This window comes from Typopeltis vanoorti, chromosome 2, assembly GCF_054136105.1.
Source record: "Typopeltis vanoorti isolate ZY-2024b chromosome 2, IOZ_Tvanoo_1.0, whole genome shotgun sequence".
Taxonomy (NCBI): Eukaryota; Metazoa; Arthropoda; class Arachnida; order Uropygi; family Thelyphonidae; genus Typopeltis; species Typopeltis vanoorti.
The window spans coordinates 146,867,556-146,895,196 of record NC_143550.1 but is presented as its reverse complement, the minus strand read 5'-3'; the positions used below and the strand labels follow the sequence as shown (position 1 = coordinate 146,895,196).

The following is a 27,641-nucleotide window of genomic DNA, read 5'->3' as shown; positions in this document are numbered from 1 at the left end:
AATAAACAGTAGACTTATCATCTGGTGTTGGAACTTGTTTTCTCCAACTTTGAGTTACTGTTATGGAGTTACTTTTTCTAGATTATCTTTTGATGGTTGACTGAAAGAAGTGAATACTTTCAGATAAATCCATTGGTCTCTGAAATATGTTCATATAATCCTTTCTATCAAAAATGGCTACCACGTAACCACCATGTCACATCACCACGAGTTCTTCTCTCTACTACTCTTAGTTCTCCTGTCCCTGTGCATGCACGTGCCATCTTCAAACTCACTGTTATTGGTTGAAAGTGCAGTGCTGTATTTGAGCTGCCTACATTGTATACTGCCAAATCCATATGTTTGTCTCTTGCCACCATTTTACACTTTGACAGAATCAGCAATACATTAAAACATAAACCAAAGTTGAAATTCATTTTAACAACAACATTTTACAAAATGAATTGCATAACTTTAATTCCTTATAGAGACAAAGACAAGTGAATTAAATTACAACGTTAAACTTTGTGATAGAGTATTAAAGGAACTATTACATTTCTGTAAATGGGGGGGTGCATTTGATTAAACCCATTTCTTTCCAATTCTTTTATTAAGATTTATTAAATAAATAAGTAGCCTAATAAAAAAAAATAGTGTTGTATCTGAATGAAACTCATCACAAGCTCCACATACCACTTCCAATATATCTATCATCAGCTGATGTGCTTTTAAGACTCGATGACCAACAAATTGAGCTGGTGGATTAAAAAGAAAGGAACTTTGTCCCTATCCAAAGATTTAGTCTCTTTTTCCTCCCTCCCCTCTCATGGGGTCCTCATTACCTATGATGTCTCACTGCACTTCCTAGAATTCCACCTTTAAATGAACACTGCATCCTAAAATTACCCATAATATCCCACTTGAACCACCAAATGACCACCTTCAGAGGACATTGCCACCAGTTGATGCTTTAAGCTTACAAAACGACATCACAGTTCATAATTTCAAACCAACATGAGAAAAGCTGGTGATGCCCCCATGGTGTCATGTGACCTATCTCAATCCCCTCCTCACACACACACGATCACCAGCTCCAAAGAGTCCCTGCGACATCGCTAATCTCTATCATAGTCAACATAAATGATGACCATGACAGAGACACTTAAAATATAATCATAGTATTTGCTACTCATGAAAATATGTTATCTGGCCATCCCAAAAACAATGTTGTTTTTAGCATTAAGTTTTGAAAGGATATAAAAGATAAATCATTTGCTACTTTAATCAAGTATATAGTCTCCATTTGACAACGTTGTGAGAGCTTCATAATGCCATTTCTATAGAAATTTAGGTTTGGAGTCAAAAAAGTTGCACAGGCTCACTTTCAGTGCCTCTGATGTATCATATTGTTTTTCGTTAATGAAATGTTGCAAACTTCGAAATAAGTGGTAATCTAAAGGTGCAAAATCAGGAGAATACGGAAGATGTGAAAGCTTTTCCCAGCAGAGTTCCTCAATCTTGATACAGGTGATTCGTGCACTATGAGGGTGTGCGTTATCAAACATTTCTTGCGATTAACCAGGGAATGCTTCTTTCCTTTCAGTTTTTTCATTCAATCGATAGAGTTGTTCGCAGTATACTTCAGTTGTGATTGTTTGGTTTTGTGGCAAGAGAGTTCAAAGTGTATAATACAAGCCATATCCCACCAAACACTTAACAAAACATTCTGAGGATGAAGGTCTTGTTTTAGCTGAGGTTTAGCCTATTCCCCCCCCCCCCACCACCACCACCCCCACACACACACAAATGAATCCACTGCCTTTGGCACTTAACATTCTTGTAAAGTATCCACTTTTCATCACTGGCGACTTATGACTCAAAAATTGAACCTCTCGAGAATGAAGAACAGTGCAGATGCACTCTCTTCAATTGTTATTCGTCAGTTCTCACGAACACTATTCCAAGTGTTCATGAGGAACTCAGCGTAATATCACGAATAGTGGTATTAGACACCATTCCAAGTTCTTGCAAATGGCGACGGATGATCGATGACAATGAATTAAGATCTTTTGCTAAATCTTCAACAGTTGCATTGGCATTTCTTGCAATAGCAACTTCCAGCATATCATTATCGAGAGACAGGGCACCCAGAGTGAAAAAAATCTTTTAAGCTGAAATCCGCTTGGTGAAATTTTTGGAACCATCGCTGGCACTTTCGCACATTCAAAACATTATCGGCATACACTTCTTGCACATTTTTTGCAGTGTTAGCAGCATTGTTGTCTTTTTGAATTCATAAAGTGACTTCCATGGTAATAAATGGTTATTTAAACAATAACTTATGTATGATGTTCTTGCAAGGTGGAATTCCTTAGAATGAGGAAGCCTCAGCTTAGCAATACTTATAAAGCTTTAAAAATTCAGATTTAGACAAGTTGAGACACATTTGAACAAGTACAGTGTAAAAAATGATTACTTTTGGGATGACCTGATACCTGTTTTCCTCAAATATGTGGTTTTACCACATATTTAGCTTTTACCAGTTTTGGATATTGCATGAACAAGTAGTAGAGATAGTGTTCTCTATTAAATATGTCCTCATGTAGCAAGCAAGAAGAGAATTACTTGGACATTTTACAAAGGCTTCAAGAAACAGCAAGAGAAATGAAAATTCCAAACATACAAAGACAACCAATTATTATTATTAAGTAAGATGTGCAGAGAGAGAGAAACTCATTGAGAGTGGCCATATATTTGCACCAGCTGTCATACCTGTTCTTAAATTCATTCACACTACTTGCACACACAACATCTAACGGCAATCCATTCCAATCACGCACTACTCTATGAGAAAAAATTCTAGCCCTAACATCATTCATTCTCAACTTCTATGGATGCCATTGTGCCCTTTTCCCACCCTCCATAAAATGAAAAATTCCAACTACTGAAATTCTGTATGACCCTTTCAGAAATTTGTAGGTCTCAATTATATAATCCCCTCTTTCTCATGTTTGCTAGTGTCTGCAGTCTACAATTTCTCAATCTGTCATCATAATCAGTACTCCATAATCCTGATATCATTTTTGACACTCTCATTTGCAACCTCTCCATTGTATAAGAATCACCACGGAAAACAAGAGACCAGACCTGCATGCAGTATACCATGCCAAGGAGTATCCAAACCTGGATTCTCCCAATTTTGAATTCATTTTGGCTAAAAATCATCCTACCTCATACTATACTGTCTCTACCGCTCTCCTAATGCCAACAATCACTCTGAACTCTTCAGTCACCTTTCCTTAAATGTTGATTTTTTTTTCAATCCAACTCTCCAAACAGTGAAGTCATCTTTCTCAGAGATGTCAATGTCCATAACACCAGCTGGCTGCCCACTTCCAAATGCACAGATCAAGCAGGTAAAGAGGCTGAGACTTTTGATTTCTGCTGCTTTTGATCACAAATGATCTCACACAAACTGTCCACATGCTCATCAGAATACAAGACAATCCCAATCACGCTCTAAATACCTTGGATCTCTACCTCACCAGTGACCCATTTAAGCATGCTGTGAATGTTGTGTACCCTCTAGGCAACTAAGACCACAATGTAGTGCATATGTCTTCCCCCATAGAGCAACACATACACAAACACTCACAACCACACATTGTATGGCATTATCAGAGAGCCAAGTGGAACAATCTCTACAACTTCTACACCTCATTTCCTTTGTCAGATTAGTGTTTCAGGCCACCTCAGCCAAACATATATGCAGAAAGAATTACCAAAATAATACTCATCAGCATGGAAACATATTCCCAACTCCACCATAAATTCTCGTCCTCTATCTATGCCTAGGTTCTCTCACAGGTGTGCCAAGGTTATACAAAAGGAAGGTCATGCATACCTCAACTGATAAGCACCCAAAACTGCATCCTCCTATACAGCATACACCAAAGCCCAGAATGGCTGCAATAAAATTATCACATCGAAAACTGATTTTGAGAGAGCTAAAAGCAGGAAATTTATATTCTGTCCAAACAGCAGTTATGCCTTCTGGGCTGTAGCCAAAGCTATCGGCCTTAACTTCTGCCCAATACTACTCCCACTACTATTCCACCCAGATGCTACTGCATCATCACCAAGAGAAAAAGCCAACCTCCTTCTTCCTACTTCTCAAATTCTTACATAGCTGATCACAGGAAATGTCCCCAAACCATTCCATTTCACATGCCCAACATTCAATGCCACATCTGACCTTTCGCCAGAAAAAGATAAAACAATTTTTGCTCAAACTGGATAGCAAAAAATCTCCTGGCACTGATGGCATTCCTCCAATTGTTCAAAAGGTCTGTGCCCCAGGGCTGACTCCCATTTTATGCCACCTATTTATACTTTCTTATTCAACTGGTATCTAGTCTGCAGTCTGGAAACTAGCGCACGCACACACAAACCTATTCCAATGAAGAGTGACAAATTTTTACCTTCAAACTACTGTCCAATTTCTCTCACTTCAGTTCTTTCTAAAGTAACGAAAGAACCATCAACGGAGCACTCCTATGCTATATTGAAGACTCATCTAATAAATGACCAACAGTATGGATTCCGTCACTGTTAATCAAAAGGGGATCTACAAACCTATGTCACCCATCTCTGGACAAACACTATGGAAAGGTTTGACAAATCTGATATCTCCAATGCTGTTGACTGAGTTTGACACAAAGGTCTGTTAAGAAAACTCCATCATTCAGTCTTCCCTCTGACTTCTGCAATTGGGTAGCCAACTTTCTGTTTTCCTAAACAGTGAGGTGTTCCTAACAAAGTAGCTACTCAGTGTGTGTATATATAAGCTTCTATATACAAATTGACTAGTCATGAAGTTCCTTCACATTTATGCTTACATGGGTATAGGATTAAAACAAGAATATGAATACTGAATAAGAATTCAACAATAGGAACTGGAGGAATATCATCATGGATGCTAAATGAGTGTTCAGCTGAACCAACTATTCCTTTGATTAGGCTGTATAATTTGATTCTCAGAACAGGGAAGATTCCACAGGAGTGGAAAAAATGTATGGTAATCCCGTTGAATGAGGGTGGTGCAAAGAATAATGTATCCAACTATCGACCAATCAGTATCTCAGGAGTTTCAGTGAATTTTGGAAAAGTCTGTTAAAGCTCACATTCAGAAATGGATTTACAGAGAATCTCTATTTTGCAACGAACAACATGGGTTTACTAAGAGAAGGTCATGTTTTAGCAACTTGCTCACATTATATATTAATATTACCACTGAGTAAGACAAGGAGAAAGGATACACCATGGAAGACTGTTGCACAAATGGAATTATAAAAAGAGGATGGCTGATTAATAGACCAAAAAGTCATATATGGGGGGAGGGGGATCTGTAAAATTCAAGGTAACTAGTGATGTGCTTCAAGGACACCACTGGTTACTAATCTGTACATTAATGACATTGGAAAGGATCTGACATGCGACATACAGTTATTTGCTTATGATGCAAAGATAGGTAGGGTAAGCAGCAGTGATGTTGATATGCAGTACTTACAGAATGATTTGAATAGGGGGATGTGAAAATGGCTGTCATTTCAATGTTAATAAATGTAAGGTCATGCACTTTGGTTGTGATTAGATATCCAGCATCATATTATATTGGCAGAATTATGCTAGAAGAAATTGATCAGGATAGGGATCTTGAAGTTTTAGTAGACAGGAAGTTGAAGTTCAAGGGTCATCTGGCAAAATCTGTAAATACAACTCAGAAAATAATTACAATGCTGAAATGAACCTTGACATGTAAAGATAAGGAAATCATTTTGCCTCTTTACAAAGAACTGATAAGATCTAACTTGGACTATTGCACACAGGTCTAATCTCCTGGTTTCTGTGGTGATTCTGATACATTGGAGAGTGTTAAAAATTATATCAGTATTGGATATATGGGAATTTGGTGGGAGAAGGGATCAATCTTTTCTCCTTAAACACCATAGCAAATTATTTCTCTGGTCCCTTGGGGTTTGCTGTAATGACTCGTCCTGAACTGAAATCCAGTAATTATTTACCATTATTAGCTTTGCTACTTGGATTCGTAAATTTTGGGGATCCTATGTATCTAGGATGGTTTAGTCCAATAATATTTCAGAATGTTAATGATCTCTATGCAGCAAAATGCAATAATTAACAAAATGATTTTCTTTTAGAAAACTGATAACACTTTTATGCTTTGAATACTAATAATGTAGTGTTTTTTGCATGCAACTTATCCTAACAGACAAAGATCTCTAACAATAGCCATAAAGAACATAAATACATTACCACCATTATGAAAAGCCACATTTAGCAAATCCCACGTTGAACACTCCTTCAAATAGGATTAAAAAATGGAAGAAAACAACAATATTACACAGAAGCTCTGCTAGAATGAAAGATTTTTTGAGTCTGCATCAATAATAAAATACTTGTGCTCAACAACATGGTTGCATTAATTTACAAGTAATTTAATAATAATTTTAAGACTACCTTCAGTTGAAAAGCTGCAGCTATCACTGCCAGTTTGGTATTGCTAAACCAAACCTCACATTCAGTTTCAACCCAAAAAAAAATGTACTAAATACTGCATACATCACTGCATTCCTTCTGGATTTGTAACAGCTGCTAATATTTATGTCTATATAAACAATAAACATCAATTTGAACCTTACCTTAAAACCATCTTTTCTTATAGCAAATATTACTTCAATCATGTATTGAACACGTTTGTCAAGCTGCCCTTCATGTAGGATTGTACGTAAAGTCTCAAAAATACCTAAAAATAAAAAAATCACGAATCGTCTTATCAGGATTGATAATACACATAATTAATCTTTCAGTAAATATTACTGAAATGGTACCTATATTTTATGTTATAAATATTATACACATGCTGAATCCAAAAATAAGAAAATATATAACCTGTTAGAAGGCTAAATATGCTACCATCTATTATTTATACAGAAACAAACAAATTGAAACTTACATAACCTTAATTTAATTAATTAATTAATTAAATTACATAACCTTAATTAAACAGAATTGGCAAGGAAAGATTAGCAAAACAAGTGTTCTCTGCCAGGTTGTCAGGAAAACGACCCAGAGGAAGACCAAGATATAGGTGGATTGATAGGTTACAATGTGCCTTAGATGATAGAAATATAAGCTCTGATAATGTTGGAGTCTTGACAAGTAACAGACAGAGGAAAATTGTAGATAGAAAGTTAGTAATGATGTAAATTTTTCATGTAGTACTATAATATCCTGTACACCCCCCACCCTCGGGGGGACATGGCAGGAATTTGATGATGACCTTAATTTTAAAATTTTCTTTCTTAGCACACTGGAAAGTGCTATTATTATCAGAGACCTCTGGGGAGTCAAGGACACATTGAGGAAGGCTATAGATCACTCACACCAGATGTCATACCTTCTTACTCATTCACACTGCATGCACTCACTATTTCTACAAGCAATGAGTGAGTGGAACAACTCACTCATTGCTCTGTGAGAGAAAAATCTGGCCCTTACCTCTTTCTTAAATGCATACAAAGTTAACTTCTAAAGATGTCCCCTTGTCCTCTCCCCACATTCCATATAATGAAAAATTTGATCAGTTAACAACCTATAAGATCTTTCCAGAAATTTATAGACCTATCATATCACTCCCTTTCTCCTGTTTACCAGCATCTGCAGTCAAAATACTTTCAATCTGTCCTCATAATCCACATTCCATAATCCTGATATTATTTTTGTTACTGTTCTCTGCACCCTTTTCACAGCTTCTTTATCCTGAACTGGGAATAAAGGACATCAAATATGTGCACAGCAGTCTAGATGCAGTCATATCAAGTTCTTATAAAGAGGCAAAGTGACTATATTATTCTTGCATATCAATGTTCGTCTCAATATTGCAATTATCCTCCGATTTGTTTTTTTGCAAAGTGCCTTAGAACTTCACTTTCCTATCTAGCATAACTCTGAGATTCCTAGCCTTATCAATTTCTTGTAACACAATCTCATCAATGTGCCATTAGGAATCTCACAATGCCAAAGTGTGTAACTTTACACTTACTAACATTGAATTGGCAGCCATTATCATTTGCCTACTGTTTCAGATTATTCAAATCATTCTGTCAGCACTTTATATCAGTAACATCCCTGATTGCCCTGCAATCTTTGCATTATCAGTAAACAATTGAACAACTCCTGCTAGATCCTTCCTAATGTATTTAATAATGTCATTAATGTATAGACTGAACAACAATGGTCCAAGGACTGAACAGTGGGGTACATGACTAGTCACCTTAAATCTAGTAGATTTACATCCACTGCACACCACTTTCTGATACCTATTCATCAGGTACCACTGATCCAAGTTAATAGTTTATATTCCAATCCCATATTCTTATTCTCCAGTTTATGCAACAGCTTTTCATTTTGTAATGCCTTTGCAAAGTCTAAGAGCATCATAGTGTATCCATTCCCTTTACCCAACTCAGAAGTAATATTATAAAATATGAGCAAGTTGCTAAAACATGACATCCATTTAGCAAACCCTATTCTTTGCAAAGTATAGCTTGTCTATCTACCCATTTTGTACGTGAGTTCTTACCAGCATCTCTAAAATCTTCAACCACCACTCCAGAGATACTGATTGTCAGTAGTTAGACATCAGTTTCTGCACCACCTCGTAGAATGGAAATATTACGCATTCTTTCCATTCCTATGGGATCTTTCTTGAGCTGAGAGACTCATGTTACAGAAATATGTCAAGGGCCAAGTCATTTCAGGTGAATATTCCTTTGGCATGCGTGCTGATATCCCATCATCTAATCCTATTGCTGAATTCATATCCAAGTTATGTAACAGCTGTTGAACCTCATTTTTATGTACCTCTATCTCTTCATCCAGAGCATTGCACACTATGCTACAGACACCTAGATGATAGATCTTAGTAGAGTGAGCACACATTATTTGAAATGTCATTTGCTTCTGACGTGGAGGTACTGTCTGCATGTGCTAAAGTTATTCTTCCACATTAATTTTTCTTTTACTTGTGCATAACAATAACAAAAATAACAATAAAATGATAAAAGTGATTTTGTTATTAACAATGAAAAACAAAAGTGGAATGGATAGTTCTGCTTTTGCAATTTTTCAAAAAAAGGAAATTATGGCTCGTTTTGATGTTGTTTCCCTCTTCACAAAAATATGTCTATACAAGAAGTTCTCTCTTAAAAGATAAATTATCAATAATAATAATAATCTCTCTCTCGGATCTCCTCATGTCTGAGGACTCGTGACCTTCCTGATGATGCTTCGCCATTTCTTTCTCTCCTGTGCTACTCTGATTGTCTGTTCTAGTTTAAGTCCAATGATTCTTGATCTTTGGTCAATCTTTTTTTTCTTTTCCCACACGGTTTACCCTGGATGATTATTTTTTCCAGGCAGTTGTCTTCTCTTCTATATATGTGTCCAAAATATTGCACTATTCTCTTGTCAATTATGTTTATCAGTCGTGTGGATATTCAGTTCTTCTAGGATACTTTTGTTTGTTCGTTTTTCTGTCAAAGACACGCTTAACAATCTTCTCCAGCACCAGAGCTTGAACACCTCAATTCTTCTTCTTCTGTCATCTTTTGTCATTGTCCAAGATTCATTGTTCAAGAAGCAAAGCATTGAGAAAGATCGAATAAACTAAGGTTTCTACAAGCTTAATTTTGGTCTTTTTGGAGATGTACCTGTCTTTCCAGATCTTAGTTAAATCAGTCATCGCTTTCTTAGCTAGTGCTGTTCTTCTTCTTATCTCTTTTTTACATCTGTTTGATCCTGAATGGAGGATTTTCTAAGAAGTTGTTCATTCACAATCTAACATGAAAATTCTAACTAATTTAAGATAATACCTGCACACCAGCAGAAAGTAAGAAAGACCTTGTTTGTTGAATAAGAGAATGTGTATTAATATGTGAATTGTATTAGAAATATTTGTAGTCAAAAATGGAAAACTAAACTAGAGAATTATGTCAGATTAATGATTCTATGTAAAAGAAATATTAGCTTAAATTTGTGTCCTATTAAGCTTCTAAAATAACGTAAATCGCCAGACAGTAATGAGTAGCAGTGCAAAGGTCACGTCCGAAACGCACATATCGGTCGTAAAGGAGGAGGCTACAGCGCATGTGGAAAATAACGTAAGCATGCTTTCCTTGATGACATCAGCAGTCAACATAAATACAGTATCAAGAACTCTCAGAAAAGCAAAATGATGAGTCTATTAGAACTTTATTCAACATAAAAGAAACAATGGCATGGCTTTCTGACGAGACAGAAATGAAATACCGAAATTCAACTAGTTTTGCAAAAAAAAATACTGTTGCTCTTCCTGTAGTCATATTTAGTTGAATGTGGCTTTACTGTAAATGACTTGCTACTGAAAAAAAAGAAATCATCTGGATATCACAAATCATGGGTATACAAGATTGAAAATTACTAAATTAGTACCTCAAATAAAAACTCTTTGCAGCAGACATCGAGCTCAAGGATCGCATTAACTTGGATTTTATTTTCCCGAGTTCAGTTCGAATTATGTTTTATAACGTACAAAGTGTAATATGAAATTTATTATTATTATTATTATCACCTCCAGGGAGTCCAGACTCATCGAGGGAGGGCATCTACCAACTCTTTCTCCACCACTCACAATCCACCAACTGACCACAACTACACCAACATCATCTATCGCCGACCACCACCACATATTTTCCACAGACAATCACAAACATCCATGCCCACGGTGGAATTCGAACCCACCGACTTTTGGCTGGGAAGCGGATAAACTAACTACTCGGCCAGCCAAGCTGGCCGAGTGGTTAGTTTATATTCATTGAAGGAAGAAATTGAAGAATTTATATTCATTGAAGAAAGTCAAATTAAAAACAGTTTACCTATGTTATTTTTTTATTTAAAGTACATATTTATATTATACTTTTTCAGAACTTGACTGACTATTATGTTAGAGAATGGGACATCAAAATCTTTGAGGCAGGGCATGATCCAAAAAACGTTGGGAAACGCTGGTCTAAAGTTACACAACTAGAGAAATTATGCGTTAAACATAAGAACTTAATCAACCAATTAACGTTTCTGGTTCAATGCAGAGACAATGATATCGTTATAATCAAATTCCTGCCATGCGCTCAAGGGGGTGTACAAGATATGATAGTACTACATGAAAAATTTACATCATTACTAACTTCCTATCTACAATTTTCCTCCAAATCAGTCTGTTACTTGTCAAGCCTCCAACATTATCAGATCTTATATTTCTATCATCTAAGGCTTTTTACCGCATCAATCCACCTATATCTTGGTCTTCCTTTGCATTGTTTTCATCCCAACCTGGCAGAAAACACTCGTTTTGCTAATTTTTCCTTGCCCGTTCTAAGTGACCATACCACCTGAGATTAGCTCTGCTAACATATTCTTGGATGCTGACAATGTCAAGTTCTTTCCTAACATCCTCATTTTTAATATGATATTGTCATTGATGCCATTTGTTCACGCCTCTAATCTTTCTCAGGACTCTCATATCTGTGGTCTCTAGTCTTTGGTCAAGTGTTTTACTTCTGACCCAGCTCTCAGATCCATAAGTTAAAATTGGTTTGAACACTGTCTTGTATACAGCTAATTTAGTGTTTTGACTAATTTCTCTCTTATTTCATACAAATTTATTCAGTTGAATTAGTACAATACCAGCTTTGTTGATTCTGTTGTCTATTTCCATATTTCATTTACCATTTTCACTACAAATCATGCCTAGGTAGCTGAAATGTTTTACTTGTTTCACAGGTTCAACATTAAAAGCAGTTGACATTTTACAATTCTGCCTATTTTAATTGTCTTTGTCTTTTTATTGCTGACCTTAATACCATATCTATCACAACAGTTATTCAATTTAGTCAGGAAATCTTGCAGGACTTGTAACGGATTTATTTAGAAGTATAATATCATCTGCATAAAGCAAAGAGCTCTGACATTAACATCTCCAATTTTGATATCACTTTCAAATACCACTTTTCTTCATAATGTGATCCATATAGATAATGAATAACAGAAGGGATAATGTACATCCTTGTCTCACACCAGATTTAACATTAAACCATCTTCCTGTACTTCCTTCAATTCTAACTGCTGACTTACAACTCAAATAAAGACTAAGTATTGCTTGATATAATGCCCCATTGAGACCATATAACTGTAGCGTATTGAATAGCTTCTCTCTCTCTCTCGGCACCTTGTTATATGCCTTTTCCAGATCAACAAAACTTAAATACGGATCTTTGTTATATTCCTTGATTTCTCAACTACTTGTCGTAAAGTGAAGATCTGATCCTGACAGCCTCTATTTGGCCTGAATCCAGCTTGTTCCTCACCAAGCTTTTCCTCCACAATTCTTTTCAACTATTTCTCAAGTATACTTGCATAAATCTTATCAGGAACACTCAGTAGGGAAATACCTCTGTAATTCTCACATTCAGTTTTATTTCTCTTTTTATATATGGGTACTATGAGAGCTCTACTCCAATCAACGGGAATTCATCCCTCTGTGCAGGCCTTCTGAACTATGCAGTGAAGTCACTGTAAGACTTTTATACCACCATACTTCAGCATTTCTGGTCGAATATCATCTACTCCTGCTGCCTTTCCACATTTCAAGCCTCTGATGGCTTTTTCTATTTTTTTCTTTCCTCCATTTCTAAGCTTCTTCAACAACCTCTAGAATATTTTGCCACCTTCTTCATATTTATTTTCTATGTTCATACCAAAGTCCTCACATGACTTTTGTTTAGCTAGTTTTATACAGAGTTTAGCTTTCTTACATTTGTTCTCTGTATTCTCTAAGAGCACAAGCTGACTTATTTGCCAGGAACTTTTGATAGCTTTCTTCTTTTCCTTCACTGCCTCTTTAACTTCCTGTGTCCACCATGGAGTTCTGATTTTTCTATCCTTGTAGACAACCTCACTATATGCCTCTCTGGCTGAATCAATCAGGGTTTTCTTCAAGGCTTACCACTGAATCTCCAAAGTTTGGTTCCTGTTCTCAAACGTCTTCATTTTTTCTTCAATAACCTTTGCATATGTTAGTCTACAGTTCACATCTGAGAGCGACTCAACTTTTATTTGTTTTAAAATTTTCCTGCTTAAGACTAAATAGTGATCACTTCCAATTTCCAATCCTCTGTACAGTCTAGTTTCCTGCACCAGAGAGAAAACATCACTATCAACAATAATATAGTCAATGAAACTCTTCTTATTCCTTGCCTCTTCTTTCAATGTGAATTTGTGCACATTTTTATGTTGTATCATGTTAGTAATAACCAGTCCATGTCCTGAGCAGAAATCCAACAGGTATTTGTCATTATTATTAGCTTTGCTCTTTTCTCTAAATTTTCACAAAATATTTTTTTATGTCTGACAATAATTTCCTACTCTGCTGTTTAGATCCCCAACAAGGTTGAACTTTTTCTTTTTCATAGTGTCAGTTGCTTTGCCCACATCGCTCTACTTGAGACTGCTTACCATTCAAGATTAGCCTCATATTTAATGTTGAATACTATGGCTATTCCTGTAGAAAGTATTTTTCTTTAATACAAAACATCATACATCCCCTTCTTGGAGATGTGTTTTGGCATTAAGGGTAAATATTAAGATTAGTGATCAGAGCTTATGCCACCTTTACCACAAGTTGCCTTGGTCTTGCACTACCTGTAGGATCAGCTAGACTTGCATCACTTGCAGGTGCAAATTTGACTTGTTTGTCTGTTTGCTTACTTGGGAAATGGAGTAAAACCAGGTTTAAAATTGCTTGGTATTTTTAACATTTATTATACCCAAGGTAAAATACTTTCTACATTTATAACTCCTACAGAGATTTTTATTTAATAAGGTTAAAACACCTTATGGTAACTTGTTCTGGTAAAATACTTATAAGCACTGTATTACTAAATCTTGGTATTTCTAGCCTGGCTCCCACTGATGAGACCTCAATAAAGGTAGAAACCGGTCTGGGTAGTGGCCCCCTTGCCTTTAATACAAAACATCATACATCCCCTTCTTGGAGATGTGTTTTGGCATTAAGGGTAAATATTAAGATTAGTGATCAGAGCTTATGCCACCTTTACCACGAGTTGCCTTGGTCTTGCACTACCTGTAGGATCAGCTAGACTTGCATCACTTGCAGGTGCAAACTTGACTTGTTTGTCTGTTTGCTTACTTGGGAAATGGAGTAAAACCAGGTTTAAAATTGGTTGGTATTTTAAACATTTATGGCTATTCCTTCTTTTCCTTGACTGTCATAGCCATAAGATTTTGTATTCATTGCCCAGAAAGATCTCACCAGTTTTTATCTTTTTTTTTGTTTCAGTCACCCCTATTATGTCAATCTGGTACTTATCTAATTCCTCACGTGGCTCCATTTCTTTGACATTCAGGCTTCTCATGTTGATAGTACCGATCTTTAACTCTGGTGATCTTGAGTTGGGGTGTGTTTTCAGATTTGTTCCAGTAGCTAACTTTTCGCTGTTCACCTTGGTGAAAACAACGGAGGGCTTGTTAACTGGGCGATGCCCCAGCAAGTAAGGAATTTTGTCATTATTATTACGGGAGACTCCAGGGAGTCCTTAGACTCATCAAGGGAGGCCCTAAACATCATGTCCACACAACAATATGACATTCTCACAGTATCTATCATACCCTGCCTTGAACTCACTCACCGTCATAGCACCCACAACAGGCTCTGGGAGCTTATTCCACTCATTTACCACTCTAAAGGTAACGAACCCAGCTCTAACACCCTTGCTAACCACACTCTTACCCAGCTTCCATAGGTGCTCCCTAGTTCTCCAACCACCAGTCCTGATGTCAAAAATATCCTCTGAATTAATCCTATAGAAACCCTTCAGTAATTTGAATGTCTCAATCATATCTCCCCTTTTCTGCCTATCAACTAATTTCTGCAACCCACAAATCTTCAACCTGTTCTCATAAGATTCATTCAATATCATCTTGGTCACTCACCTCTGGATCCTCTCCGCCTCCTCCCCATCAAGAAGAAACCTAGGTGACCAAATCTGGGCACAGTAGTCGAGATGAGGTCTTATCAAGACTCGGTACAGAGGTATAATAACTGGCTTGTCTCTGCTCGTCAAAGTATTTTTCAACAACCAAGTGAGTTGATGAGATGATTTAGCTACTTTTGCAATGTGTCCCCTAAACTTCATATCCTTATCCACCAACACTCCCAAGTCCCTGGCCTCATCAATCTCCTGGAGTACAGTTCCACCAATGTGGTATACTGCTCCTAATCTTTTCACCCCAAAATGCATAACCTTACATTTTGTCATATTAAATTGACATCCATTTTCCTTAGCCCAGAACTCCAATCTATCCAAGTTGTCCTGCAAGATTTTGACATCTTCTGCATTCACTATTGCCCTACCCAACTTTACATCATCAGAGAACAAATGAACTGTTCCTCTTAGATCCTTCCCTATATCATTAATGAACAAATTAAACAGCAGTGGTCCAAGAACAGAATCCTGTGGCACACTACTAGTCACAGGCCATCTTTTGGACTCTATTCCTGAATAAACTACTCTTTGATATCTCTCCATCAATCACTCACCTATCCATCTCACGAACCCTATATCCATTCCCATATGTTGTAGTTTACGGATTAGAATTCCATGTGGTATCCTGTCAAATGTCCAGTAGTATCACTGTAAACCCATTATCCTTATCCAGTTCAGCCATCACTGTGTTATAAAACTTGAGCAAGTTACTGAGGCATGATCCACCCTTCACAAAGCTGTGCTGTCCCCTGTACAGTATCTCATTTTCATCAATCCATTCCTGTATTTTTCCCTTGACTACTTTCTCCAAGACCTTGACAACGACTCCTGATATGCTGATCGGTCAGTAATTTGCAACAGTAGTCTTGGATCCTCCTTTATGCAGTGGAACTATTTTCCTCTCTTTCCACACCTTCGGGACTAAACCAGACCCGAGACTCAGATTAAACAGCATGGTCAAGGTCACTGATAATTCTTTAGCCGCTTCACGTAAGACCCGTGCCGGTATACCATCCAATCCCACAGATGTATTCACATCACAATTCCCGTATAAACTACTGGTTCCTTCACTTTTTCAATGTCACCACCTGGATGATATACTTTTGCAAAGTGCTCGCTCAGTAATTTCACTATATGACTGATTTATTGACCTCCTTACCATCATCATTCCTTAAAATCATTTTGCCATGTATAGTTTTTTTTTTTGCTTGCAACATATTGAAAGAACTGTTTGGGATTCTCTTTAGCTTGCATAGCTAGTTTCCTTTCATAGTCCGCTTTTGCTTTTTTTACCACACTCGTTACCCTTCTGGCCTGCACTTTATACCGTTTGTGTGTCTGCAAGTCACCTCTTTCTTTAAATTCCCTCCACAGTTGTTTCTTTTTTTGCAGCTTAAGCTTAATGGTGTGTTATTCATCCATTTAACCCCTACTTGTTTTACTATTTGGACACTAGGTAAACAATCAGCCATACCCTCCTGTAAATGCTCCTTGACCACTTCCCATGCTCTATCGACACCCAGCCCTTGCAGTTGTACATGCCATGGCACTGATCCAAGCAATCTCCTAAGCTTGTCATACTTGCCAGCACGGTATTCCTCAATTACCCTGTCTTAATCGAAAATTCCACACCTTTAGCAATCTCCCGGGTCAAGACCTTATCACTCTCACCAATAGGTGGCAACATGGTCATATTCATTACAGTCAAATTCTCAGATGCTATTACCAGGTCAAGCACTCTCACACCCCTAGTATTTTCAATTACATGCTGTCTCAGATAGTTATCCCTTAATAATTGAATAAAATCCATTTCCTTCCTCACACGTGTCCTCTCCTCCTTCCAATCAATGTTACCATAGTTGAAATCCCCCATAATTACCCTCCTTCCCTCATTTCATCAATTTGTTTATGCATACTGTCTCCATCATCTATTCCATCACCTGGTCTATAGCAGCACCCAACTGTATATTTTGTTCTGCCAGTCTCAGTCTCACACCAAATAGCCTCAAATGAGCTCTTTTCACTATCCTGTGATACAACTTCAATTCTCCTTGGCTGCAGATCATCAGCTATCATCAATAACACCCCTCTCCCATTTTATTCTCTCTGTCTCTCCTAAACACACTATAACCTACACATTTTATCCCACTAACTATATCATCTTCTGTCAGCCATGTTTCACTAATACCAATAACCTGTGGCCAGGAAGAGCCAATCAAGGCCAAAAATTCTTCCTTCTTGTTCCTAATACTCATGGCATTAGTATACATGAAATGCAGAGGTCCCTTTGTCTCACCCCTATTTTGATACATTATTCTAACTATCCCATTCCGATTTCTTGTCCTTAGTACTGGCTCGGATACATTATATGTATTCTTACACTCAACTGTCTCACTGATGCCTGCATATCCACTCCCCCCCCCCCCCTTGGTAGTTCTAGTTTCTCTGGTTCTGCACATCCATTTTCACTTCATTCAGCAACACTTTTTCCAGTCTTCGCACACCAAATCCATTCAAATGCAGACCATCCATCTTGTATGAATCCTTTCGCCCATCAAACTCATTCCACACCACACTGTCTGCATAACTTGTGCATAAAGTCATTTGCGATTATGGCCCTCCTTCTATCATGGAGGTCATGTTGTACTATCATTTTGTATTTTGGTTTAAGCCAATAAGAATACAATTTGGTCGGCTAAATCCCAAATTGCCAGCCCATCCTCGTTCGTTCAGTATCCAAGTAGATACCCAACATGGTGAGGATTGGACATTAGAGCAGAAGCCCTGGTCAGTTTTCAGCATTCCTTTAAAGGCTATGTGGAGGGCTCCTCTCAATTATACAGCTTTGACCCTTAAGCAACCCTCCCTCCCGAGAGAATGAAACAATGATATTACACCTAAATTCATGAGAATCAAACATGCATTCAGCCAAAGCAGATAGGATCTACAAAAATACAGAACTGGCTATCTTAAGAGAATGGATCAAGCCAGTAGATTACAGCTTTTAAAGATAGAAGATATGTTCACTGCACATAGTGAATTAACTAGATTGCTACTGGTTACTTATGGAATATTATTGACAGATTTACATCTAACAAAGCCACAGCAGTTTCCAATAAAAAGAAATATAATTTGATAAAAAAAATTTAACTTGTTTTAACAAGAAAAACATCTTGATCACTCAAAAGTTGTCATCTATCTTTCTTCCAGTCTTATCTAACACCTAAAAAAATCTCTTAGTGAGAGGTTTTAATTCTGTCTTATCCCCACAGAACATTTCAATGTAGACATTATAGACATCAAATTGAAAAGGGAATATGCAATCTTCCAAGAGACTCTTCAGACCTCATCTACATACAAACTTCAGCCTTATTATTAAAATCTAAATTACCATGTAGAAACATACCAAAATTGGAGTTAACAGCTCTTGAATTACGAGATAAAAGTATAGTAATAGTTAAGGTAGACAAAGAAAATGTAACAGTGGTTAAGAATATGGATGAATACATAAGAAAAATTAACAGTCTATTAGAAGATTCCAACAGTTATTTATCCTTAGACTAGGATCCCATGTGGCACAGACATAATAAAATTAATGACTTGAACAAAAAGTTACCTAATTGGCCAGAAGAATTTTTAAAAAAATTTATTATCGAAACATTCATTACTCTCAAGAATTTATGATGCATCAAAAATACACACCCACACAAAAAAAAGATATTTGTTACAGGCTAACTGTATGATTCTGTTTTTCCTGTGGTGATATCAGGTTTGACAGATATTTTGCTAAGTTTGGGGGTCAATGAGAGATTCACCTGACCAAAAATTTGGTCAGGTTACATTGATGATTTATTTTTTTATTTGGCAAGGAACAATGGATGAGTTAATGAATTCCAAAGATTATCTGAACAGCTTGAACATATAATTCAATCCCATATCCTTCAACTTATGCAACAGTCTTCTATGCTGAGTCAAGTCTAAAGCTTTAGCAAACCCAAAGTATAATGGTGTAGTCAATCTCTTTGTCTAACTCAACTGTCACATTACCATAAAATATGATAAAGTTACTCAAACAAGACCTTACCTTGATTCACTTATCAACATTTCCAAAATCTTCACCACCACTACAGAGATACTGATAGGGTGGTGGTAGTTAGACACATTAGCTTTGCACCATCCTTGGGCAATGGAATTATCATACATTCTTTCCACTCCTGCAGGTTCTTCCCTGTACTGGAACTCAAATTATTCAGCCAGGTCAGAGGAAAACAGCTAATTCAGCTGAACACTCAACATAGAGCTAGCATTGAGCTCTATGTTTCATACACCAGGTTGATAGCCTTTAGCAAAATGGGCACTCATTAGTTGAACAATCTCATCTGCATCTGCCACCTGCATACCATCTCCATTGATAAGTTATTCCTGCATGTTCATTCTTTCTTTGACTTGCAACTTAACAACAGAATTCTTTTTTGGTTGTCTTTAGCTTGCAGAGCCATTTTCTTTTCATAGTCAGACTTAGCTTTCCATACAATAATTGTAATGCTTCTAGCCTACTCCTTATAATTTTCATAACTGATATCATCCTTATGCACATGGTATTCCTTCCTAATATCTTAAGAATCTCTTGCTTAATAAAACTGCATATTCATTTCGCTCCTACATCTAGAGATGTCCCAATATTGCATCATTTATTTTTTAAATGCTTCCCATGCATGATCAATATCCTTCACATCTAGCACCCAATACCATATGAGTGAATCTAGTATTCTCCTTACTTGGTCATAATTTTCTGATTTTAAAAGCATGTACCTTTTGTAAACAGAATATCCTTAAACTTAGCCACTTCCGATGTTAGTACAGCATGATCACTGTTACTAATCCGAGGCAGAACAGTGAAATCTTTTACTGAAACCTCCTCTACCACTATAATCAATTCTAATACTCTTTTGTCTTAGGGTTCCTTCTGTTTCTCTCACATTCTGTTTAAGGAGGTGGTCTCACAACAGCTCAATAAATTCGGCTTCATTCTTTTTGAGATTCACTGGTACCTAATCAATATTCAGATAATTAAAATAACCATCATCATCATCATCATCATCAAATTCCTGCCATGTACCCTCAAGGGGTGTACAGGATATGACAGTACTACATGAAAAAATTACATCATTACTAACTTCCTATCTACAATTTTCCTCCAAATCAGTCTGTTACTTGTCAAGACTCCAACATTATCAGATCTTATATTTCTATCGTCTAAGGAACTTTGTACAGTATCAATCCACCTATATCTTGGTCTTCCTCTGGGTCGTTTTCCTGCCAACCTGGCAGAGAACACTTGTTTTGCTAATCTTTCCTCTCCCATTCTATTTAAGTGACCATACCATCTGAGATTAGCTCTGCTAACGCATTCCTGGATGCTGACAATGTCAAGTTCTTTCCTAATATACTCATTTTTAATATGATATTGCCATTGATGCCATCTGTTCACGCCTCTAATCTTTCTCAGGACTCTCATATCTGCGGTCTCTAGTCTTTGGTCAAGTGTTTTACTTCTGACCCAACTCTCAGATCCATAAGTTAAAATTGGTTTGAACACAGTCTTGTATACAGCTAATTTAGTGTTCCGACTAATTTCTTTCTTATTCCATATGAATTTATTCAATTGACTTCCCACGATACCAGCTTTGCTGATTCTGTTGTCTATTTCTATATTTAGTTTACCATCTTCAGTAAAAATTGTGCCTAAGTAGCTGAAATGTTTTACTTGTTCCACAGGTTCTCCATTCACAACACAGTTGACATTTTCAATGATTCTGCCTATTTTCATTGTCTTTGTCTTTTTATTGCTGACCTTCATACCATATCTATTACAACAGCTATTCAATTTAGCCAGAGAATCTTGCAGACTTGTAGCGGATTTATTTAGAAGTATAACATCATCCGCATAAAGCAAAGAGCTGACATTAACATCTCCAATTTTGATATCAGGTTTAATACCACATTCCTTCATAATGTGATCCATATAGATAATGAATAACAGAGGGGATAATGTACATCCTTGTCTCACACCAGATTTAACATTAAACCATCTTCCTGTACTTCCTTCAATTCTAACTGCTGACTCACAACTCAAATAAAGACTAAGTATTGCTTGATATAATGCCCCATTGACACCATATAACTGCAGCATATTGAATAGCTTCTCTCTTGGCACCTTGTCATATGCCTTTTCCAAATCGACAAAACTTAAATACAGATCTTTGTTATATTCCCATGCTTTCTCGACTATTTGTCGTAAAGTGAAGATCTGATCCTGACAGCCTCTATTTGGCCTGAATCCAGCTTGTTCTTCACCAAGCTTTTCTTCCACAACTCTTCTCAACCGTTTCTCAAGTATACTTGCATAGATCTTGCCAGGAACACTCAGTAGGGAAATACCTCTGTAATTTTCACATTCAGTTTTATTTCCCTTTTTATATATGGGTACTATGAGAGCTCTACTCCAATCATCAGGAATTCGTCCCTCTGTCCAGGCTTTCTGAACTATGCAGTGCAGCCACTGTAAGACTCTTATACCACCATACTTCAGCATTTCTGGTCGAATATCATCTACTCCTGCTGCCTTTCCACATTTCAAGCCTTTGATGGCTTTTTCTACTTCAAGTATGGATATGTATTCCTGACTGCATGCCTGGTCAGTGTTTTTTATCACTGTGCTGTCATCACTGCTTGTTTCATTTAGCAGTTTTTCAAAGTAATTACTCCATACTTCAAGGATATCTTTTTCTCCTGTTTTCATTTCACCTTTATCATCTCTAATTCCTTTTACAGCACTCTTTCCTCCATTCCTAAGCTTCTTCAACAACCTCCAGAATATTTTGCCACCTTCTTGATATTTATTTTCTATATTCTTGCCAAAGTCCTCCCATGACTTTTGTTTAGCTAGTTTTACACACTGTTTAGCTTTCTTACATTTGTCTCTGTATTCTGTAAGAGTAAAAGCTGACTTATTTGCCAGGAACTTTTGATATGCTTTCTTCTTTTCCTTCACTGCCTCTTTAACTTCCTGTGTCCACCAGGGAGTTCTGATTTTTTTATCTTTGCACACAACCTCACCACATGCCTCTCTGGCAGAATCAATCAATGTTTCCTTCAGAGTTTGCCACTGAATCTCCAAGGTTTGATTCCTGTTCTCAAACTCTTTCATTTTCTTTTCAATAATATTTCTGTATTTTAGTCTACAGTTTACATCTGAGAGCTGCTCAATTTTTATTCGCTTTAAAACTTTCTTACATGTTATTCTTTTCAATATGAAATTCAATTTTATCCTGCTCAAGACTAAATAGTGATCACTTCCAATTTCAAATCCTCTGTACACTCTGGTGTCCTGCACCAGGGAGAAAACATCACTATCAACAATAACATAGTCAATGAGACTTTTCTTATTCCTAGCCTCTTCTCTCCATGTGAATTTGTGCACATTTTTATGTTGGAACATGGTGTTAGTAATAACCAGTCCATGTCCTGAGCAGAAATCCAACAGGTATTTGCCATTATTATTAGCTTTGCTCTTTTCTCCAAATTTTCCCAAAATATTTTTGTATGTCTCACAATCATTTCCTACTCTACTATTTAGATCCCCAACAAGGACCAACTTTTCCTTTTTTTAAAATAACCTACAACTATTAATCATTTAGGTTTATTTGGCAATGCATTTCATCATTACTAGCAGCTGATATGCTAGGTGTGTAGCAATAGCCCACCATGTATTTGATCTTGTCACAGAGTCCACCTCATCCATATAACTTCAAACCCCCTGCTAAATGGAAAACTTGTTAAGATTGCAATCATAATTTTCTACCCAAATGGTCTCAAATTATCTTATATCATTAGCACTACATTCCTCAAGATCAAGAAAGATCAAGGTTAGAATCGATGCAGCAATATCAAGAGAGCAAAGAACCTGGGCTGGTGTTCCCCAGGGCTCAGTACTTAGTCCTTTACTATTCCTTTGATATGTCAATAACATTCATTCCTACCTTACAGAAGACACAAAAGAAGCATGTTATGCAGATGATATAGTCATCTGGCACAGTAGTGCTAAAATGAAAGATTCAGAGGAGATTCTAAACAAATCCATGACAGGATTAGAAAAATGGAAAACTCAGATGAACTTAAACTCAAAATCAACCTTTAGTACAGACAGGAAAAAGAGACATTCCTACAATCCAAAGTCATCATCAACAACAAGCTAATTGAAGAAGTCACAAATCCAAAACACACCTTGGTATTACACTTGATCAGGAATTACGTTTTGCACAACATCTCTAATGCTTCCAACACAGCTCTAAAAAAAATTAAATATACTGAAAAGGCTTTGTGGAACAAATTGGGGCCCAAAGCCAAAAAAAAATCCTCAAAACTACTTGCACTACACAAAGAATGCTGATGGTAGGGAGGTAACCGAATCAGTTGATATAGTTGAATTACTGAGCGAGCACTTTGCAAGAATATATCATCCAGGTGGTGACATTGCAGGAATGAATGAACCAATAGATTATATGGGAATTGTGGTGAATGAAGTGGAGGTGAGTAGTCTATTACAAAACCTCAATGTCAATATATCTGTGGGATTGGATGGTATACCAGCTTGTGTCGTACATGAAGCTGCTAAAGAATTGTCAGTGCCGTTGATTATTTTGTTTAATTCGAGTCTCGGGTCTGGATTAGTCCCGTGTGGGTGGAAAGAGGGGAAAATAGTTCCACTGCACAAAGGAGGTTCCAAGACTGCTGTTGTAAATTACTGACCGATTTAGCATATCAGGAATCGTTGTCAAGGTCTTGGAGAAATTACTCAAGAAAAATATACAGGATTGGATAGATGAAAATGGGATGCTGTATGGGGGGACAACATGGTTTTGTGAAGGGTAGATCATGCCTCAATAACTTGTTCACGTTTTATAACACAGTGACGGCTGAACTGGATAAGGGTAATGGGTTTATAGTGATTCTACTGGACCTAGCTAAGGCCTTTGACAGGAGATATCACATGGAATTCTAAACAGTAAACTGCAGTATATGGGGATGGATATAGGGTTGGTGAGATGGATAGGAGGGTGGTGGTTGGAGAGATATCAGAGAGTGGTTTATCCAGGAGTAGAGTCCAAAAGACGGCTTGTGACTAGTGATGTGCCGCAGGGTTCTGTTCTTGGATGACTACTTTTCAATTTGTTCATTAACGATATAGGAAAGAATCTGAGAGGAAGTGTTCACTTGTTTGCTGATGATGCAAAGTTGGGTAGAGCAACAGTGAGAGCACAGGATGTCAAAATTTTGCAAGATGATTTGGATAGTTTGGAGGATTGGGCTAAGGAAAATGGATATCAATTTAATGTGGCAAAGTGTAAGGTTATGCATTTGGGGTGAAAAGATTAGCAGCAGTATATCACATTGGTGGAACCATACTCCAGGAGATTGATGAGGCCAGGGATTTGGGAGTGTTGGTTGATAGGGAGTTGAAGTTTAGGGGGCACATTACAAAAGTGGCTAAATCAGCTCATCAAATCACTTGCTGAAGAATACTTTGACGAGCAGAGACAAGCAAGTTATTGTTCCTCTGTATCAAGCCTTGATAAGACCCCATCTTGACTTCTGTGCCCAGATTGGGAACCAGGGTTTCTTCTTGATGGGGAGGAGGTGGAGAGGATCCAGAGGCAAGTGATCAAGATGATAGCAGGTCTACGGAATGAACCTTATGAGAACAGGTTGCAGATTTGTGGGTTGCAAAAATTGGTTGATAGGCAGAAAAGGGGTGATATGATTGAGACATTCAAATTACTGAAGGGTTTCTATAAGATTAATTCAGAAGATATTTTTGAGAATAGGACTGGTGGTGGGAGGACTAAGGGCCATACATGGAAGCTGGGCAAGAATGTGGTTAGCAAGGGTGTTAGAGCTAGGTTTTTTACTTGGAGAGTGGTGAATGTGTGGAATAAGCTGCCAAAGTCTGTTGTGCATGCTATGACTGTGAATGAGTTCAAGGTGAATTATGATAGATACTGTGTGAATGTAGAATAGTTGTTCTTGACATGATGTTAGGGCCTCCCTCAATGAGTCTCTCGACTCCTTGGAGTTGCCCGGAATAATAATAATGATACACTAATAAGACCAATAATGGAATATGCAGCACCTCTGGTCACTTTCGGCCTCATTGGTAAAGGAAAAATTAGACAAAATACAAGCAAAAGCATCCAAGATTATCATTGGTGCAGTCTCATCCACTAACAACATCAGAGCCCAACAGGAATGTGGGCTTGACCTGCTGGAGGACAGATGAAAATTTGCCACCATAAAATTCATAAATATCAGAAGCTACCAAAGCGATCGTATCTCCCTAAAAACTTATGAACATTGGAATCAAAAATGCAGACTTCACCATATGATGACACTATCAGGAAGGAAATAGGTCTGGATCAGCTAAATGCCCACATAAACAAAGAACCTCTATTTTCCAGTCCTTTACCTCCGAATACCTCCATAAATCTAAACCTTACCAAACTCTGTACAAAAAAAGAATCAAAAGAAATGCTCAAAGAAAAAGGCCTAAATACTATCAACCTTCTTTCATTCTCCAAACAGGTTATTGGTTATACTGATGGATCATCACCAGAATCATTAATGGAGGCACTGGTGTTCTCCTCCTACTCCTGAAAGGTGAAAAACTTTCAATAAAAGTTGAATCTGGGAGAACTGGTTCCAATTTTACCAGCAAACTTTATGCAATAAATAAAGCACTCGAAGCCTACTTAAAATTATCATCATCTCAACAATCTGAGCGAATTATAATTTACAGTGACTTAAGATCAGCTATGGAGGCAATCAAAAAATGGCAATACCAAGCTCACATAAGACACCCATAAACTCTTAAATCTACTAAAGTGTTTAGGAAAAAGTTGCATTTTACAATGGATTCCTGCTCATGTAGGCATTGATTACAATGAAGCAGCTGATAAATTAGCAAAAGAGTCCAGAGAACTCAACCAAGAAACTCACGTGACAACTCTTGCTGATGCTAATGCACTAACAAAAGCTAAACTAATTCCACTGAAATCAGTGATACAAATCAAATTACCGAAATCAATGCTGCCAGAAAGTAGTAACCTCCACCAGGATAACAGAACTACAAAGAGGACATTATAGAGGAATTAAGATCAATACGGATGATACGAGAACATATAGAAACTGCAACAACTGCCCCAATACTGAACTGACACCCATTCACATCTTTACCTGTCCAGCAATTACAGCAGCCTTGCAAGAAATAGGTCCTCATCCTGAGCAACAGCTCTATACAAACAAAATCATCGACATAGCCAAAACAGTTCAAGGAGCACATGGAAACATCTAAGACTCTTCAAAGGACAAGACAACAACAACAACTACACCCCTCCTCTCCTACTTTTTCTATCCTTCCTAAAATTATTGTACCCTTTACACTCATTACCAGTTAGTACTGTTACGTCGTTGTTATCTTAAATATTTTACCTCTGTTGTTCTCCTTGTGCCTACTGAGATCTGGCTTCTAAACTGACTTTCTGGGACTGTTTCCCTCTTCGAGCTCTGACAAAATTTATTTGTTTATGCTGCACCAGTCAGAACTCTAGGATAGAAATTCTTATCTGAAGAAACTTTCCCAGAATTCAAGTAATACCTTATATAGATTAAATAGTTAGGTAGATTGAGTTCTCAGTATACAGTCATGGCCTTGACAATCGTAAATTCCCCTTTTTTCCTCTAGACATAGGTTCGCTATTTTCGTGAGTGGTAAAATTCAATCTCTTACTCAGACAAACTCAGGTATACATGGGAAAACATATTTATTATTTATCTAAGAACATTACAATTTAAACCAGGGGGGGTCGCCAAACTTCTTTGACTGTCGTCCCCTTCAAGAGTTTCTTGATTTTTTAATCGATCCCCCTCTATTTTACTATTACGTAATTATAATAGGACACGCAAAAAAGATGCTTATGTGAGTTTTTAGATTGTTTATTTTATAGTTTTTATTTATTTTTATTTACAGTATTTATTGTACGTATAACATAGTATATATTATTATATTACTATTACTATCACTAGTAATATCACTGGTATTACTAGTGATATTAATAAACTACTGGTATTAATATCACTGGTATTACTACCAGCCTTGCTCAACTCTTCAACATAGAAAAGTTTAGTTCGTGAATGAATAACGATTGAATTATAATATGTATGTTGATGAATTTTAGAACATTAATGCTCACTTGTATGTCGATGAGCAAAAATGAGACTGGGATCAAATACATGTAAGTATAAGTAAATAAGAACCGCGCATGTGTTGCAATCTCACTCCCGCCACACCAGCCAGGCAGGAACCACCAACATCCGTTTGTTGGTAAATACGTCATTTTGGCCTACTTCATTGGCCTCAGTAAC

General features: G+C 37.1%; 1 protein-coding gene across 1 annotated transcript in view; it reads right to left on the bottom strand.

Moving 5' to 3' along the window:
* The window catches only part of ncm (pre-mRNA-splicing factor nucampholin), a 306,231-nt gene that overhangs the window by 163,496 nt on the left and 115,094 nt on the right, over window positions 1-27,641 (bottom strand). The window contains exon 8 of the mRNA XM_090408753.1: window positions 6,702-6,805. Within this exon, the coding sequence (XP_090264879.1) occupies window positions 6,702-6,805 (104 nt within the window). The remainder of the gene's footprint in view (window positions 1-6,701; window positions 6,806-27,641) is intronic.